Genomic DNA, 20551 nt, shown 5'->3' with positions numbered 1-20551 from the left:
TCCAACAATAGTAATAGCCATAGTAAAATGTGTATATTTCCATCATGTATTTGTATGTTCTGATATTCTCAGAAACACAATGGACATAAGGAAATTCTTTACAAAATAGAAGAATTTGCACACAACAGTTAGTTGGCAGTCCAGTGTGTGCTTAATGTTAGCTATCATTTCATCCAAGTTTAATGATGACATAAAAAACTATCATTAATTTGTGCTCGACAGGACTGTATTGTATTGACAAGAACGAGGCCACTCTGATGATATTTATTCATTGCCTCTTGTGCTGGTTTGAAATGGACCAGAATACTTCTGTAGCCTAATTTAGTGCACAGAGCGTCACCTGCTCAAATTCTTATCAGAAATAATTAAATAATCAAGTTGGTACAACCTAACAACCTGTTAAAAATACATCAAAACGCAGGAAATGGCATCTAATTCATTAAATATTAGATCCCAAAATGTGTCCCATATCAAAAATGCTTATTATGCCCTTGCATTTTCCTTTCTATAATATTTTATTATAATTTTTGTTTACCAATATTACTAATTTTAATTATAATGATCAATAATAACGATATGTCGTAAAAAGCAAATAAAACCTAAAAAGGGGCGTGGTTTGAATGCGGTTGGATGAAATAAAAAATAACATAACGTCTTTATCTTTGACGTCACGCGCGCTCGTGCTTTAGTTGCCACGGCAACTTGCTCTCTCTGCCCCGCCCCTCTCTTCCCCTAACCTTTCCTCCTCCGCCCCCCTTCGTCCCCCCTCCCCCCTCCATCGTTCCACAATGGTACAGCCGTCAGCATCAGCGGCGGAGCGAGCGAGCAGCTGAAGCCCAGCCTCTCTCTCTCTCTCTCTCTCTCTCTCTCTCTAGCTCTGTTTCTATCCCCCTCTCTCTGTCTCTCTGTCTTTCGTTTTCTGTTTTTATCCGTCGTCTCTTTTGTTTTGCGCCCATAATTCCCTCCGTCATTTTGGCTTTAGCGACTTTACTCCTCCTCCTCCTCCTGCTCCTCCACGCCTCCCACCTCGCCTCACCGTCATGGTCTCTCCGCGGAGCCCGTCGGGATGTTGTGAATGACCGGGACCTGCGCATCGTGAGGCCGGCGCGGAATGGTAGGTGGCTCGGCTCGGGGGAGGCAGAGACGCCGCTGGTGGAGGGTGGGGATAGGGATGGGATGCACGGATGGATGGGTGGGGTGGATGATATCGACTGCCTGGGAGGCTGTAGAGCATCCATCCAGGAGGGGTGGTGTTGTTTTGCTTTGGCTGCTGCTATTGCTGTTGTTGCTAAACGGCGGTCCAAATACATTAGGCTTTTTTTTTATTAATTTTATTTATGAATGTATTATTTTTAGTGCAAACACGAAAAGAACTGCGTAAAGATGTAACGTTACTTGTATCAGCCTATGTATTATTTACTGACATGCCCATTTTATTCACACTTCCAAAAAAAAAAAAACACACGATTTCACTATATTTTCAGTCTGAACAATATAGTCGGAATTACAGATTGTCATATTATCAGATTATCACGCATGTAGCAGATGTAACTGAAGCCTGCATCGAGGCCCATTGCTGCACTGCTGTACTGAAGGTGACTGCAGAGGAGGTAGCTGTAGCTGTGAAGGCTGATGATGCTGTGCTGAAGTGTTTGCTCAGGCTGTCCTGCCTAACCCCCCCTTCAGTTGTTAGTGTGGATTAAACTGGGCCTTACTGCATCACTATGCCTTCTACCCAATAAAAATACAAAACGAAACGTGTTGACATCAAGCTCTAACATTAGACGCATGCTATATTTTCCATCAATAACAAGCATTAGGTTCACATTAAGCTTAAATGTTAAACAAACATTAAATGTTTGCTAGGAAGTCAAATACCATAAACCAATGTTGAGTTGACACCTCTCCAACATTGTTCAAGTGTTTAATTTTGGTTGGAAATGAAAGTCAATAAATGTCAAAAATCAGCATTGGACAGACATTACGTTTTCCAGCATTGAGTTCACTCATTTTAAAGTTGTACTGACCTTACATTGAGTTGACAACAATCTAGCATTGTGCGGCTGTTTAAATGTGGTTGGAAATTAAGTCAGAGATCCTTAAAAAAATATTTGACATCAACATTCATTGTGGTACAGACGTTGAATTTTGGTTGGATATCAATCAGTTATGTAAAAATGACACAACTGTGACATTGTACAGATTAAAAGTTTGGTTGGTAGTCACCATATTCATCAATAACACAACAGTGAGTCAACCTTCAGTGTTGTTTATGTGTCAGTTTATCAGGAAATCAAAGTGTCATATTTTAGGTTGATCTCAAAATCCAACATTGTACATTTAATTTAGGTTGAAAACTAAAATGAAAAATATATTGCTTTTAGGTTTAAGCTTTAGCTTTAGAAAGATGTTAGATTATTCATTAATGCATCAACATGGCTTTGTATATAATAGGAATTGTTTGTCAGTATGAATTGTAAAAATTTAAAAATGCTGGGATGATCTCAGATTTTCTCCAGAAGTCAGTGATACAACCTTTACAATATTATGCAACAATGCACTCTGTGTATCAAAGATCAGAATAAAATAAATGAGGCTGGGTGATATTAACTGATATGATATTAACTGCCTCTGATATCTAAAATAAACAATGTCTCTATACATAATAGGGCTGTATAATAATGGAAAATTCTGTTGTGATATACATAATTGAAGAAATATATATAAAATCTTTATTCACATCTCTTAGGACGTACTTAACTCCTGGTTTTCCTTTTATGTTTAAGTGATTTTTAAAGGTTCAGGTTTGTACTATATTTGAAGCAGGAATAGTAATGATCAAACATGATGAACAAACATAATAAAAAAAAACTTTGTGTATTAAAGATGAGACTGGGCTAACATAATCTGAATGACATGTATGGTTCAATTTGCTTTATGTGACATTGCACTTCTGCAAATTGCAATGGTGATGCTGAATCGATAAATTGTTATAAGTATTGAAAGGTGCAGATCATGTGCACATTAAACTTTGCTGTTGCCAAATATATGAAGCCCGGAGCGCTTTCTGAAAATGGGCCAGTTCCTGCTGGGATTGTGCCTGACGGGTAGGCTGGTTAGGCTGAGGCGGCGCCAGGCGAATGCAGGCTTAAGCTGGGAGAGTACACTGTGTATCCTGAATGTATTCTGAGTGTATTCACCGCAGACTGTGAACCTGCTGCAGTTCGCCTGGCTGAAATCAATGCAGTGAAGGTCAGATTAAAGCACATGTGTGGTGAACCACAGAATGCATGTGCCTGGATTGCTGGCACTCACTTTTATGCCTAGGGATATGTATTCACCAATCAATAGGGGCACTGCCATTGGTTTCATTTGTAGATTTGGACTACTACACTGTTACGTGGTGCTGTGCTGTGTTTAGGTCTGATAATCTGATATCTTAAAATCATATGTACATTTTATTATATTTTGCAATGTATTTTATTATAAACACAAAAAATATGATTATTAGTTAGGTATAGGTATAGGTGGTATGGATATGTATAGGTGTTATGGAAAGGTATAGGTATAGGTGGTATAGATAGGTATAGGTGGTATAGATAGGTATATGTATAGGTGGTATGAATGTATAGGTATGTAAAGGTTTAAATGTATAGGTATAGGTGGTATGGATAGGTATAGGTGTTATGGAAAGGTATAGGTGATCAGCTTACTACACATCCGACAGCCCTATTGGACAACTGTAAAAATTCATATTGTGGCAAGAACCATTTAGCTAACTAAAGAAAAACGAGTGGCCATCATTACTTAAAGAAATGAAGGTCAGTCAGTCAGGAAAATTGCAAAAACTTTAAATGTGTCCCCAAGTGGAGTCACAAAAACCATCAAGTGCTACAATGAAACTGGCACACATGAGGACCGACCCAGGAAAGGACGACCAAGAGTCACTTCTGCTTCTCAGGACAAGTTCACCCGAGTCACCAGCATCAGAAATTGCAAGTTAACAGCAGCTCAGATCAGAGACCAGTTGAATGGCACACAGAGTTCCAGCAGGTGACCCATCTCTATAACAACTGTTAAGAGGAGAAGCGCAAATCAGGTCTTCATGGTCAAATAGCTGCTAGGAAACCACTGCTAAGGAGAGACAACAAGCAGAAGAGATTTGTTTTGGCCAAGAAACACAAGGAATGGACATTAGACCAGTGGAAATCTGTGCTTTGGTCTGATGAGTCCAAATTTGAGATCTTTGGTTCCAAACACTGTGTCTTTTTGAAAGGCAGAAAAGGTGAATGGATGGATTCAACATGCCTGGTTCCCACTGTGAAGCATGAGGGAGGAGCTGTGATGGTGTGGGTGTTTTGCTGGTGACACTGAAGACACACTGAACCAGCATGCTACCACAGCGTCCCGCAGCGACATGCCATCCCATCTGGTTTGCGTTTAGTTGGACGATCATTTAATTTTCTACAGGAAAAATTACCCCAACCACACCTCCAGGCTGTGTACGGGCTATTTGATCAAGAAGGAGAGTGATGGGGTGCTGCAGCAGATGACCTGGCCTCCACAGTCACTCTACCTGAACCCAGTTGAGATGGTTTGGGGTGAGCTGGACCACAGAATAAAGGCAAAGGGGCCAACAAGTGCTAAACACCTCTGGGAACTCCTTCAAGACTGTTGAAAAACCATTTCAGGTGACCACCTCTTGAAGCTCATTGAGAGAATGCCAAGAGTGTGCAAAGCAGTAATCAGAGCAAAGGGTAAGCGGATTTTAAATAAACTAGAATATAAAACATGTTTTCAGTTATTTTTTTGTTAAGAAACTACCTCCACATGTGTTCATTCATAGTTTTGATGCCTTCAGTGAGAATCTACAATGTAAATAGTCATGAAAATAAAGAAAACGCTTTGAATGAGAAGGTGTGTCCAAACGTTAGGCCTGTACTGTATCTTTAATAAACACCAGTGACCCCAGTTTTTTGGCAGCCATACATTTATATGTGTATAAGTTAACAGTGCCTCCACCATGTTTGACAGATGATGTGGTTTGTATATGTATAAAGTAGGGGTGTCACGATTCTCTAAACCCTCGATTCGATTTTATTTCCGATTTGAGGGTCACGATTCGATTCGATTCTCGATTTTCTTTTTTATTATATTTTTACATTTTATTATTTTATGCCTCATAATTTTTTTATAATATATTATTTATTATTTTTATTATTATTATTATTATTATTATTATTATTATTATTATTTATTAAGATATATATGGTAATGCCATCTAGTGACTTTTTTTGGTAGCAACAGTGTGCACTATTAAAACTGCAACGTGCAACATAAAAGAAAAAAAGAAAAAAAAAAAAAAAGGAACAATTAAAGCCTTAACAAACTGAACTCTATCCTACTATAACAGTTAAACATGAAAAATAAGACTCGGTCCCTGAGAATTACAAGTTTTTTTTCTTTAAGAAAGATATATTATTAACTTTATCTGAGAGAAAGATGTTTTTTTAATTCAAATGAAGCAACAGGTGTAGTCAATCATAAGTTTAAGATTTTTAATCCACCTCACTGTGATCTATAGTCAGCGTTCTCAAGTCACACTGACACACGCATTTCAGCGAGTTCACACGCACCCCCCCCCCCACACACACACAGAAAACTAAACCTGCGCGCACAACGCCCGCCCCCCCCTCGCCCCGTTGGACAGATAAAAACCAGTGATCACACTCCCGCCGACACTCAAAACTTGAAAGCCCTGTTTTCAGTTTCAGTTTCTCTGTTCTCTGCCTCTCACACAGCAGAACTGAGGGCGGGGCTGCGCTCATGCAGCGGCTCTCTCTATTTAAATGAATAGGATGCGCTGTGTTGGTGCTGCGCCATTTGCGTAGCGCGCTGTGCGCGCGGGAGGGATCGTCGATACTCTTTTTGACTTCGATACACGATACCATGACCTCATTTCGATCGATTTCGATAAAATATCGAGATCGTGACACCCCTAGTATAAAGACTCTTAATCAGATCTATTTTGACCTTATTAGTATTGGATGGCAACAGTGCCAGGCTGATAGACATCCTCAATGGTGGGCATATTGTCAAAATGACTTTCCAGGTTCTAACCAGAGGTGCCCCCTCTCAAAGTCTGTTAGCTGGGCACAATGTATTGAAACATGTTGTAGAGGCATGTCTAGCAGTCATTAATCTCTCATCAAGAGGTACACTACCCAAAGGTAGCATCTGAGTGCTACCTGTTAACATTATTAGAGGGTGGCAGGGGATACACCTCCTGTGGCAAGACCCAGTCAGACCACACCTGTAATTTACATTTAATTTTCATCCTTTACAATTTACATCTATATGAATGAGACATAACAGCATGCTGAGTTTCGCAAGAATCTGGCTGCATTATTTTTTGTTTAGCACAAACAAGCAGGCCTTGGTCAGTGTGGGAGGTAAGAGGCTGTGGCAGTTTTAAGCTACTGTTGCTAATATTGTTAAATAACAGTGTTGTAGTTCAGTTGTAGGCTTACTTTCATGTGAAACCAGTTAGGTAAGCAGCATTGTTAAGGTGGCATTATTAATATTCAGATTTATTCATTCAGGTAATCCAGTAATTTAGAGTCCATAAATAGTGTGTGTTGTGCTGGTGTGTTGTATAACAGAGTTTTGTGTAAGTGTCCTGTGACCACTGATGAATGACTACAGAATGACAATCACAAAATGTTCAGTAGAGCTGAAGAAATATCATTTGTGTAGAAACAAGGAGGTGGTCATAATGTGTTTTTCTTTATTAGGTCATGATATAAAGGTACTTAACCCTTTCAGTGGCCTTTTCAGCCCGAGGTAACTTAAGTCTTTGGCATTGTTTTATTGGCCGGGAGATCAAACGAGCGATGTCTCAGCATGAATAAATAACTAGGTGGTCTATTGGAACGGGGGCTCCTTAATGCACAAGACTCTTGCTTTTCCACAAAAAACCCTCCTCATCAGCAAACTGACCTCTGTCTCCAAGAATGGATGGCTTTATCAGCCAAGCCTGTAATGGACTGATCTTAATGATGTTCATCAGTAAAACACAAAATGTACACAGAGATGGAAATGCTGTTTAGTAAGTTATTGACTAAATTATTTAGTTGCTCAGTGAAATGGTCTAAAATGCTTTATACAGTAGTAAAGTATTTAAATATACATATGTGGATTTAATTCCAGACCTGGCAAACGTCCCTGTGAATTGAATGAAATTGGCAGCTTCCTTTTGGATATGCGTCGAAATTATTGGAACAGGGGGGTACGATTTGGATGAAAAATGTGATGTGCTATGATGCTGATTCACTCTACCTCTTTCTTACTCTACAAGTTTAAAGAGCTCATGCAGGTACTGCAGTTTGCATACAAACAATACAGTTATTCACATTGTCATTCTCTATTTTCTCTTGTTGTGTTTATTCTGAGAACTCAAAAATACCATTAAAAATCAGAAATACGTCAAATAATATATCCACGTTTTTTTTTTACAACAAAAAAGCATTAGTTTTACTGTGTAAATACTCTCATTATTTATTTGTCAACACTTCATCACATTAACCTAACCTCAGCCTCATTATCATGTTAATAAGGCATTTATGTGACTATGTGATGGGAAGTGGGATTAAGTGGCTGAAAACATCTTTCTTGCTGATTTAATAAGCATCATGTTTTGGTAGAGACAGCTAAATTAATGTGTTGTTATTTTAAATACATTTTAGGACCCGCAGCCTACTTTTATTTATTATATTTATTGTATTAGCTCAGGTTCTTCCGGCTTGACTGCATGTAGGGTCAGTGATCATGTCTTAGGTCATCATATTTCCTTTATGAATTGTAACAGAAACTTCCTGTTTAGGTATAGACCATTAAAGAATGAATAATAGCTATGCTTAAATCGGCAGGAAAACTGGCAGGAAATTATCTGTTTTATTATTCTGTTTGGTATTATAGTATTTGTGCGTGTGATGGATGGTGTTATTTGTTGGTCATTATGGAGATGCGGAATGACAAGATGCTCATTATAAGAGTAGTTATTGGAATGAGTGGTGAGGCTTTTTAAATAACATTTACTATACTATATTATACTATACTATATTAAACCACATTGTTCATGCTTATATACAATCATTGATCCTAACCAATCACAGGTCCAGCTGTGCAAAATTTTGGGCGCCCCTGTTCAAATGTTGTGTTTTTGATGTTCTGAGTGTAAATAAGTGAAGGAGTGTTGTTTGGTAGTGTTGTGACTTTCACTGCTCCACTCGGTTGGAGGTTGGTGGTTTAACTGTTCTTCACTGTTCAAACATCATTGAGCTAAACCTTTTTTTGTGCTGAAAAATAGGAAACAAATACATCCATAAAGTCAAACATGTAAAGCATATAATGGATCAAAGCTTGGTTTTGAAAATGTTTGGAGCGAGTTGGGGTGCAATCTGCTTAAATTGCAGCTGTGGTGGAACGATAGTCTCTGGGCAGCCCTGTGCTACATAACCCGGCCTGCCTATCACAGATTAGCAAAGCATAGCAGCCATTAGAGGAGAGAGAGAGAAAGAAAGAGAGATGCTCAGTGTGACTAACTGTGGAGAAACCATTCACATCATTGCTCTCTTTTAGAGAGGGGATTTTTGTCATAGGTCTTTTCAATTTTTAAGCTGCAGTTTAAGAACCTGTTATTCTGTAGATTCTGAGAATCTAAGATTGTGTTTGTAGTAAAACCTCACATTTCAATATGCTTAAGAGATTTTTTGAGATAATTTGAAGTATGATATGAGTAAAATTAGGGATGCACACATCTGACTATTATAATAAAGTATCTTAATATATAATAACATATATGATGTGAATAAGTGTTTTCCACCTTCATGATTTCTTTTTTTTTCATGTTTGTCACTTTTAAACGTTTTAGATCATCAAACTTATTTAAATATTAGTCAAAAACAGCACATGTTAACACAAAATGCAGTTTTAAAAGAAGGCTTTTATTATTAAGTGAGAAAAAAGCCAAACCTACATGGCCCTGTGTGAAAAAGTGTTTGCCCCCAGGTAAAATATAACTGTTGTTTTTCACAACAGTGAAATTCAGTTAAATTTCACTAACCACACCCAGACCTGATTAAACAAAAGACGTCATATTGAGAACAGGACTCAGACACTCGCAGATACAGGTAAAATTAAAGTTTATTAAAGGTTTGTGTGGTATAGGAGTAGTCGGAAACAGAAACAGTAAACAACCAGACAACAGTAGCCACGTACACAAAATACAGAGACAGGAGATAGAGCTCTCGTGCGCGCACCCCGCCCCTCCCTCCCGCGCGCACAGCCGCTCCTCTCTCCCTCCCTCCCGCGCGCACCCCCGCTCCTCTCTCCCTCCCTCCTGCGCGCACCCCCGCTCCTCTCTCCATCACTCCCGCGCGCACCCCCGCTCCTCTCTCCCTCCCTCCCTCCCTCCCCGCGCACGAGGCTGAAGTTGGTTTGATATTCGCAGCTCCAGATTCGTTTGGCTCGATATTCGCAGCCTCGTATTCCCCGGCTGAAGTTGGTTTGATATTCGCAGCTGCCGCTTCACTGAACCACCGTGAACTAAAGGGAGCGTTCACAAACACCCGCTGTTTATATTAAACACCTCACAGATCAACACTGAAGGAGATAGAATGAAGAAAAGCAGTACATCTGTTTATTAACAATGTAAATATACAATATCGTATTAAATGTAATTTTGTATATTGTAAAATATTTATTTTAATTACTGAATTTATAATTACATATTACAATAAATAATTAAATATATATTCAATAAAATTATATTTTAAAAGCCATTGCGCTCAAAAAATATGAGGCAGATGTTCAAGTGTGATTTTGAAGAACTTTTTCATGTTCTAGTCTTCTAGTCTTCTTCTTTAAGGAAAACCTGGAAGTAGCCTGGCCCAAGCTGATTTTATACTTTAAAATTAACTGGCAACATGGCATACCAATCCATAATGTACAATTTTTTTTGTGTAAAGCTGATGTTCCAGTGTGATTTTGAAAGACTTTTTCATCTTGGGCCAGACCAAATACACATGATCTGAAGAGTACTAGTCTTCTACTTTAAGGAAAACCTGGAATTACCCTGGCCCAAGCTGATTTTATACTTTAAAATGAACTGGCAACATGGTATAACGAGCCATAATGCACAATTTTTTTTGTGTAAAGCTGATGTTCCAGTCTGATTTTGAAAGACTTTTTCATATTGGGCCAGACCAAATACACATGATCTAAAGAGTACTAGTCTTCTACTTTAGGGAAAGCCTGGACATAGCCTGGCCCAAGATGATTTTATACTTTAAAATGAACTGGCAACATGGCATACCGATCCATAAGGCACAAAAAAGTTTAATTTAAAGCTGATGTTCTAGTGTGATTTTGAAGGACTTTTTCATCTTGGGCCAGACCAAATACACATGATCTGAAGAGTACTAGTCTTCTACTTTAAGAAAAACCTGGAATTAGCCTGGCCCAAGCTGATTTTATACTTTAAAATGAACTGGCAACATGGAATACCGATCCATAAAGCACAATTTTTTTATGTAAAGCTGATGTTCTAGTGTGATTTTGAAGGACTTTTTCATCTTGGGCCAGAACAAATACACATGATCTGAACAGTACTAGTCTTCTTCTTTAACCTCCTGAGACCTGGACATATGCCTGACATTTTTTACTTTCTCCTTGCTATTGGGATTACGAGGACCTAAGAAGTATAAAAACTAAACTGTGTCCTTGTACAGAAGTCATTTTTGAAGAAAAAAAAAAACAGTGTCCTCATGTGGGGACAGTGTTTTATTTTAACATTTAAAAAGACCCTTTCCATTTGGGATCAGAAGGACAAAATTAGTGCAACAACTAAATGTTATCTTTCTACTTTTCAAACATAAAAGTGGGGGATAATTTTTACCTGGCCCTTGTTTCTGTGTGGAATGGCTGTAAAAACCTTTGACTGGGCTTCCCGCCAATTGGTTTTCAACCAATTTAGTGTAATGTTGTCATGTTGTGACCACTAGATGGTACGGGCAGTGTCTCCATATGAGGGACCAAAGGGTCAATGTTTAAAAAAATTAAGTATCTTGGTGCAGAGAAGCAGAAATGAAATGTCCCCTTATGAGGACACTGGGTCTCAAGAGGTTAAGCAAAACCTGGAATTAGCCTGGCCCGAGCTGATTTTATACTTTAAAATGAACTGGCAACATAGCATACCGATCCATAATGCACAATTTTTTTATGTAAAGCTGATGTTCCAGTGTGATTTTGAAGGACTTTTTCATGTTGGGCCAGACCAAATACACATGATCTAAAGAGTACTAGTCTTCTACTTTAGGGAAAGCCTGGACTTAGCCTGGCCCGAGCTGATTTTATACTTTAAAATGAACTGGCTCTTTAGATCATGTGTATTTGGTCTGGCCCAAGATGAAAAAGTCCTTCAAAATCACACTGGAACATCAGCTTTACATAAAACATTGTGCATTATGGCTCATTATACCATGTTGCCAGTTCATTTTAAAGTATAAAATCAGCTTGGGCCAGGGTAATTCCAGGTTTTCCTTAAAGTAGAAGACTAGTACTCTTCAGATCATGTGTATTTGGTCTGGCCCAATATGAAAAATTCCTTCAAAATCACACTGGAACATCAGCTTTACATAAAAAAATTGTGCATTATGGATCGGTATGCTATGTTGCCAGTTCATTTTAAAGTATAAAATCAGCTCGGGCCAGGCTAATTCCAGGTTTTCCTTAAAGAAGAAGACTAGTACTCTTCAGATCATGTGTATTTGTTCTGGCCCAACATGAAAAAGTTCTTCAAAATCACACTTGAACATCTGCCTCATATTTTTTGAGCGCAATGGCTTTTAAATATAATTTTATTAAATATATGTTTAATTATTTATTGTAATATATAATTATAAATTCAGTAATTAAAATAAATATTTTACAATATACAAAATTACATTTAATACGATATTGTATATTTACATTGTTAATAAACAGATGTACTGCTTTTCTTCATTCTATCTCCTTCAGTGTTGATCTGTGAGGTGTTTAATATAAACAGCGGGTGTTTGTGAACGCTCCCTTTAGTTCACGGTGGTTCAGTGAAGCGGCAGCTGCGAATATCAAACCAACTTCAGCCGGGGAATACGAGGCTGCGAATATCGAGCCAAACGAATCTGGAGCTGCGAATATCAAACCAACTTCAGCCTTGTCTCCCACGCGCACCCCCGCTCCTCTCTCCCTCCCTCCATTTCTCCCGCGCTCCCTCTCTTTACTTAATAGCATATTAAATTGTACTTGTTTTCTATTTTGTACGTTTTATCGTGCATTGTGTCAGTACCAAAACTTGTACCTTTGCTTGTTTCTGGTTGCTCTTTAACCACAAAGGGGACATTTAAGTGAAAACTAAATAAATAAAAACTATTTTTTTACCATTTTTAAAATCATCTTTATTTCGAGTTTTAGTAGGGGAAAAAAATTTATTTAAATCGAAAATCGCCCAGCTCAAGGAGATATTAACGCTTTGTAATGAGGATAAACCAACAATACTTGGCCCAGGTGTGTGCGTGGGAAGCTCTTAAAGAAGCTGTGTCTTAATTCAGGGGCTGCATCCTTTGAAGGACGTGGTCTATGAAGGTGTCCTTTGAAGGATGGGTAGGCTGCGATGGCAGTACTGAAATGGGACAGTCTACCCTACGGAGTATTTCCTGTTTCCTGTTTGAGATTCTACTCGCCACAACAAGTCAGAGCTGAGAAACGAGCCAGAGATTTGGATTCTAGTTTTGCTTCAGACCACAAAATACCAAATTAATTAAGTCCAGGTTAATTAACTGTGCAGTTACTTAAATATTTTAAATGTGAACGGGTGGAACTGAACATAAACAAATAAAAGGGCATTTGAAATGAAGTTGGAAAAAAGAGAATATATTAGAATAAAGTATTATGTTATATTATATATATATATATATATATATATATATATATATATATATATATATATATATATATATATTATATAGCATTATGCAAGGGCATAGGAGCGGGCTTGATATTGGGGGGGGGGTGCACATTTGCCACCCTATAGTTTCCTAGAACAACATTTGTGGAAATTACTTTTAATCACAAATAATCATTTTTTTCTGTATTTTGTTTATTATTAGTTAACATCCAAGTAAAGGTGATTTAACAACCTAAACATGTTACTCCACGTTACAGTTACTGTTGTTAGAAAAAATTATGCATGCAATGTCTGAATTATATACATATGACAAAAATGATCAGTTATAACCTGTTATTTAAAATAATATAACAGATTTGGTTATTATTATTATTATTATTATTATTATTATTATTATTATTATTACTATTATTACTATTAATATTAATATTATTAATATGTATTAGCATGTCAATTCTGTTGTATATTTACATTTTCTCCACTCTTTTTTCGTTCATTATAGCTCACAAAAAGTCCTGTAATTTTAAAATAATAAACACAGTTTGAAAATGAAATAGTGATTGGCTGATCAGATACAGGGCAAGTTGAACATTACATATATAGTTTTATTTCTTTAACCTTGACTCCCAATCAGAGACATGTATTTTTAACCAGCTATCAGAAACATATGATCACAGTTTACATGGTTAGCCTACTGTAACTTTTCTTTTAGTAAAATCTCCGTATATCCAGATGTGTTTTAAAATCAGCTGAAGCTGCTGCAGCCCGATCACGCTGCTAAATCTCACAGCGAGGGAGGGGCTTCCCCCCACCAGCACACCACGCACCGCAAAACCAGCAAGCTGATTGGCTGTTTCTACTGAGAGGCGGGACTTAATACCTGAACCGGCTCCATGATTGGTCCGGTCTGTCTCCTCATTAATAGTACAGCTGATCTGAGCGAAACGATATCATTTTTGGGGGGGACAAATCCACCTGTTTCCAATATTGGGTGGGCGGTTCCTACGCCAATGGCATTATGTATTTTATATATATATATATATATATATATATATATATATATATATATATATATATATATATATATATTTCTATATATAAATATATATATAAACAAAACAATACTTATAAATAAACGAAATAATACATTAATACATACACACATATATGTATATTATTTAATTTATATGAATAAATATATAAGTATCTATAAACTATTAACATATAACAACTTAAACATGATACTACATATATAAACTAAATAAGACTTATATTTATATATATATATTCAATGAGCAGGTAGAGAGGAAATGGCAATTTAAATAGGGAAGGAAGTGGGAGGAGTGAGGGCGTGGTTCACTCCAAAAATTTTGTTATGATACATAACTCCACTAAGTATTTATATAGCTATAAACTATATAATACTACATAATACAGCCGACCCCGCTGCTGACACCGCACTGCACCGCACCGCTGAAATAAGCCGACGCGCAATGAATCTTGGGATACTGTAGGCTGTGAAGGACAGCCTAGTCGCACCGCGGTGACATAATCGACCTTCAAATGAGTCCTTCGAAGGATGCAGCCCCTGAATTGAGACACAGCAAGAGTGCAGGTAATCAGTACTCGGGACTTCCTGGAGGAAGCAGGTGATGTGTCATGTGATCGTGTGTGTGTGTGATGTCAGCGGGTGGTGCGTTTTTGGGTAGTGTAGTTGTTTAACTGAGAACCTCCGTTAGAGCTGAGTGTGGGAAAAAAAAAATCAGCGTAGCTGGTCTCGGCCATGTTATTCCAGACAGCAGTAGCCCACTTGAGAGCTTTACCAGATAACCGAGAGATGATAAAGTTAATTTTAGCTTTATCAGTAGCGGGCGGAGAGTTACTGAAATACACTGAGCATTGCAAAAGAAAAACGCTGCATTTCTCCGAATCCTCATCAAAAATCTCCGGTTTTTGTAAACATGAAAGCCAGGTACAGCGGAGTTAGAACTGGGCATACTTGGGGTAGCTACAGGGCTAGCACTAGATACAGCTAAGCCCCTGAGGTGTTCGAGAATGCTAGAAAGCTGCTGCTGCTGAGTAGCCTGCTGGTTAGCTAGCTCAGTAACGGCTTGGGTCACACCAGCAAGCGTTTTCTGGTGCCGACCGAGCAGCCTTGCCTGGTTAACCAAACCAGATTTAATCGCCTCTGTATCTACTATCTGATCTTGGGAGGCCGAGTATTCTGTCATATTGAGGACAGGACTAAGATACTCAAAGAGATACAGATAAAATTAAAGTTTATTAAAGGTTTGTGTGGTACAGGAGTAGTCGGACACAGAAACAGTAAACAACCGGATAACAGTAGCCACGTACACAAAACCATACCTTAAACTTGAACAGTCTAGAGAATCATACACGGGAAGGCCAGCAGCAGAGGTAGACAAAAAGGCAAAAACAATAAACAGTCCAGGTCAAACACGGTAAATCCAAACAGAAGGTCATGCACGAAAAATACAGATACAGAAGATAGTATTGCTTTGTAATGAGGATAACACAACAAAACTCGGCACAGGTGTGTGCGTGGGAAGCTCTTAAATAGTGTAGGTAATCAGTACTCGTGACTTCCTGGAGGAGGCAGGTGATGTGTCGTGATCATGTGTGTGTGTGATGTCAGTGGGTGGTGGGTTCTGGGTAGTGTAGTTGTTTAACTGAGAACCTCCATTAGAGCTGAGTGTGGGAGAAACTGGAGCGCTTTCAGCACCAGACCTGACAGCCCACAACAATATCCAAAGAACTTGCCTCTGTTAAAGTCAGCGTGAATAACTCCACCATAAGAAAGGGATTGGATAAAAACGGCATACATGGTAGATCTCGATTTTGGCAGAAATTGAAATTTGATTAACTCCAAGACTTTTGGGTAAATACTCTGGACAGAAGCTGAACTTGTTAAAAGGTGTCCCATCTGGCGTAACAGTAACACAGCATTTCAGAAAAAACATCATACCTAGAGTAAAACACGGTGGTGGTAGTGTGATGGTCTGTGGCTGTTTTGCTTTTTCAGGACCTGAAAGACTTGCTGTGATAAATGGATCCATGAATTCTGCTCTTTCAGAAAGTCCTGAAGGAGAATGTCGGGTTATCTGTTTGTGACCTCAAGCTAAAACGAACTTGGGTTCTGCAGCAGGACAATGATCCAAAACACACCAGCAAGTCCACCTCTGAAAGACTGAAGCAAATCAAAGTGAAGACTTTGGAGTGGCCTTGTCAAAGTCCTGACCTGAAAAGACAACTTATGCTTGAAAATCGTCCAATGTGGCAGGATTACAACAGTTCTGTAAAGATAAGCGGGCCAAATTTCTTCCACAGCACTGTGAAAGACTTATTGCAAGTTATCGCAAACACTTGATTGCAGTTGTTGATGCTAAGGGAGGCCCAACCAGTTATTAGGTTTAAGAGGCAAACACTTTTACACACAGGGCCATGTAGGTTTAATTTCGTTTTTCTTAATAATAAAAACCTTTATTTAAAAACTGCATTTTGTGTTTACTTCTGTTTAGTGCTGGGTGGTATGGCCAAAATGCATATAACAGTATTTTACAAGATTCCGGTATATCGCAGTATTTGACTGGGCTTTAAAATAGGTTTTTAAGTTACTGTACTGTTAGGAATACATATGATATAAAACACTAAGGCTTTAAATGAAGCCTTTGATTACTCTAAGGTTTCCTTTGTTCCCCCTAAAGTAAACAATATATGAAAAAATCTGATCTAATTAGCCTCGGAAAAATTTAAACAATAGACCTCAAAAAGACATACGCCAAAAACTTTAACACAACTTCCTTTACAAAATATAAAAAGTATTTGTAATAGTTTCATAAACACTATAAATAGACATAAAATACTCAAAATATTCAAAGAGATATGTCTCAAAAATTCTATTGCACAAGCAAGACACAAGTTTAAGAATTATATATTTTTTCCTGAAGCCATTAGAGGCTTTACAGTAGTAAAATCACCCACAATTCCCTTCTTAGTGGAGAATGATGGTGTTTGGTGGAGAATGATGGTGTTTATTGGAAAATGATGGTGTTCAGTGGTGAATGATGGTGTTTATTAGAGAATGATGGTGTTTAGTGGGAAATGATGGCATTAAGTGGAAAATGATGGTGTTCAGTGGCGAATGATGGTGTTTATTAGAGAATGATGGTGTTTGGTGGAGAATGATGGTGTTTATTGGAAAATGATGGTGTTCATTTACATTACATTACATTACATTACATTTGGCAGATGCTTTTGTCCAAAGCGACTTACAATAATGAAGTACAAAAGTAATAGGAATTAAGATAACCAAGGAGGTCAAAGGGAAATAAAGGGATAGAGAAGTGAAGGAGGGGAAGAAGGAAATGGGGTTAGAAGTAGTTAGTTAGTTAGAGGTGTTAGGAGAGTAAGTGCTCTTTGAAGAGCTCTGTCTTCAGGAGTTTAATAAAGATAGTGAGAGATTCTCCTGATCTGGTAGTAGAAGGTAGTTAGTTAGAGGTGTTAGGAGAGTAAGTGCTCTTTGAAGAGCTCTGTCTTCAGGAGTTTATTAAAGATAGTGAGAGATTCTCCTGATCTGGTAGTGGAAGGTAGTTAGTTAGAGGTGTTAGGAGAGTAAGTGCTCTTTGAAGAGCTCTGTCTTCAGGAGTCTCTTAAAGATAGCAAGAGATTCTCCTGATCTGGTAGTGGTAGTGTTCAGTGGCGAATGATGGTGTTTATTAGAGAATGATGGTGTTTAGTGGGAAATGATGGCATTAAGTGGAAAATGATGGCTCATGAACCTCCAGACTCTCAGCTGTTGTTAAAATTTGCTGTTTTGGGACTGATTGTTGGAATTCTGTCACCATATTGCTTCATCAAAATGTCAAATCCAGCTCTGAAAAGCTCACAGTACTAGCACTGCCTCCCCACCCCCTTACTAATCACTGCAGACCCTTATGTAAATGGATTTAAACTGGACAGACTGATGGTGAGTCTGTGTGTGTGTGTGTGTGTGTATGGGATGTGAGGGTCATGTTCCAGGCCATGCAGCTGTACTGCTGATCAGTACTGCAGCTGTAGTCATCAGAGGATTTGTGGAAAAGCTGTAAGATGGACTGGGAGCAGCAGGATGCTGAGCCCTTGCCGCTGCACCTGCTCGTCATTCCTGCATCTCTCAGCACACTGACAAACCAGCCTCCATTCAGAGTCAGGCTGAAAACTGCCACTGGGGTACAGCTCTCATTTTAAAGCGTTGTCATTCTACAACATGAGGTGCTGGGAGTTTTTGAAGGCTTAGTTCAATCTCAGCTGTTGTTAGCTTAGAGTTTGTAGAATACTAATAAGCTGCAGATCATAAAACCAGTCGTCACTAAACAGAACAGTAGAGTGGGCAATCCGATTATATTTGGCAATTTGGAATCCATTATTAGTATGATGACATTCTGGATCATTGACTTCTTTTACAAATCTGATAAAATTCTTGTATTTTTTTAATATCTTAGTTAGTGGTGTGCCATACCATATCATATGCAATAATACAATTTAATTTTCATTTTTTTTCAGTAGTGTATTCTTGAAATAATGTTTTGAATTCAGGGTTTTATCATATCACCAACAGTATCGTTATTGTGAAAATACTATGAAATATTGTGGTATTTTGGGGCCATATCGCCCACCCCTAGTGGAGAAGGATGGTGTTTGATGAAGAATGATGGTGTTCGGTGGAGAATAATGGTGTTTAATGGAGAATGATGGTGTTCGGTGGAGAATAATGGTGTTTAATGGAAAATGGTGTTTGATGGAGAATAATGGCGTTAGGTGGAGGATGATGATGCTTGATGAATAGTGATGTTTGATGGAGATGAGGGGTTGTTTGTTGGTGTTGGGTGAAAAATTATACTGATTAGTGGAGAAGGATGGTGTTTAGTGAGGATGGTGTTTGATGGGGAAGTCTGGTATTGGAAAATGATGGTGTTAGGTGGAGAATGATGATGTTTGGTGGAGAATTGCAGTGTTTGGTGGAGAATGATGGCATTTGGTGAAGAATGACAGTGTTTAATAAAGAGTGATGGTGTTTGATGGGGAAGGCTGGTATTGGAAAATGACGGTGTTTAATAGCGAGTGTTTAGAGAGTGTATAGATGGTGTTTGATGGAGAATGATGATGTTAGGTGAAGAATGATGTTGTTTGGTACAGAATCGCAGTGTTTAATGTAGAGTGATGGTGTTTGATGGAGAATGATGATGTTTAACGAAACATGATGGTGTTTGGTGGAAAATTATGTTGTTTGAAGAAGACTTATGGTGCTTGCTTGATGATTAAAATTATGGTGTTTGATGATAAGAATTATGGTGCTTGATGATGAGAATTAAATTATGTTTCTATAAAATATATTTTAAATTTTGATATTTGATGAAATGAATAATATATGTCAATATATTGTCCCACAACTAATAATGATACATATGTTAGTGGTGAAAACGGCATTTATCATGATAAATGTTTTTACTAGATACCTTACTGTCCACCACAGCTGGTGTCCAGTGTCCTTCTGGCCAGAGAAACTAAGAGGCTTTTAAAAGGAACTACTCCAGGGGCGAGTAATTAGAGAGAGAGTAGTTTTCTGTATAAGCAGCTATAGGGCTTTTGGATTTGAATAGTAGGAGAGAGAGATTAATGAATAAGGAATGCATTTCACAGGAAACAGCAGTGTCAGCGTGTTGCTTATGTGTGTATACTTTTTTGGGTTAAACTGCAGCTTTTTTAATGAGGTTGCAGTATTTGCAAATTATTAAATGTCCTTGCTTGCTTTTGATCTTTTAAACACTTTTGGTGTCTGAATTTGCAGTTTAGGTTGCAATCAACTTGATGAAAATAGCTGTGACAAAGCCAAAAACCAAATAAGCATTGTTGAGAAAAAAAAAAGAATAACCCAAAGACATTGGATTTACATTTATCTATCTATCTATCTATCTATCTATCTATCTATCTATCTATCTATCTATCTATCTATCTATCTATCTATCTATCTATCTATCTATCTATCTATCTATCTATCTATCTATCTATCTATCTATCTATCTATCTATCTATCTATCTATCTATCTATCTATATGTTCCTGCTTGTTTTGTTAAAAAATCTGTTGTTAGGAGCAACAATAAGGTGTGTGAGTGTGTGTGTGTGTCTGAAGGCTGGGTAATAGGGGGATGGTCTTTATGTTAAATCTGAAGAAAGACACTGAAGGTCATTTAAGTAGCCAGAAGAGACATGGACATCATACTCCATCCTCTATGCCACTTACCTATTCAGACACAGTTACAGTATATCTAAGGGCGTTTTTAAACCTGACAGTTTAAAGGTTTGTTACATGTGTTTATTACACTGTATACAGTACGTTTAATCCAGTTAGTTTTGGTTTCACATTATAGTTTAGTGACTGAGCGCACTAAAGAACTTCACAAAGTCATGTCCTTATCACCCACATCGGGCTGAGTTTCCCTATACTCAATTATAATTGGTTTATATAATGTTAGGATTTTGTCAAG

General features: G+C 37.9%; 1 protein-coding gene across 7 annotated transcripts in view; it reads left to right on the top strand.

Moving 5' to 3' along the window:
• The first annotated feature begins 788 nt into the window (after nucleotides 1–788).
• mapk10 (mitogen-activated protein kinase 10) overlaps nucleotides 789–20551 on the top strand; it is a 186094-nt gene continuing 166331 nt past the window's right edge. For 5 of the 7 annotated variants that reach the window (XM_049466095.1, XM_049466094.1, XM_049466097.1 and 2 more), the window contains exon 1: nucleotides 1016–1114. In XM_049466095.1, coding sequence (XP_049322052.1) covers nucleotides 1112–1114 — 3 coding nt within the window. In that variant the 5' untranslated portion in view covers nucleotides 1016–1111. Of the gene's footprint in view, nucleotides 1115–20551 lie in introns of all 7 variants that reach the window. The other 2 variants (XM_049466100.1, XM_049466096.1) reach the window with 2 other exon arrangements.

The sequence above is a fragment of the Astyanax mexicanus genome, chromosome 17 (genome assembly GCF_023375975.1).
Source record: "Astyanax mexicanus isolate ESR-SI-001 chromosome 17, AstMex3_surface, whole genome shotgun sequence".
NCBI classification, from domain to species: domain Eukaryota; kingdom Metazoa; phylum Chordata; class Actinopteri; order Characiformes; family Acestrorhamphidae; genus Astyanax; species Astyanax mexicanus.
Note: the sequence above shows the minus strand (reverse complement) of the source record. Positions and strands in the feature narration are given on the sequence as shown.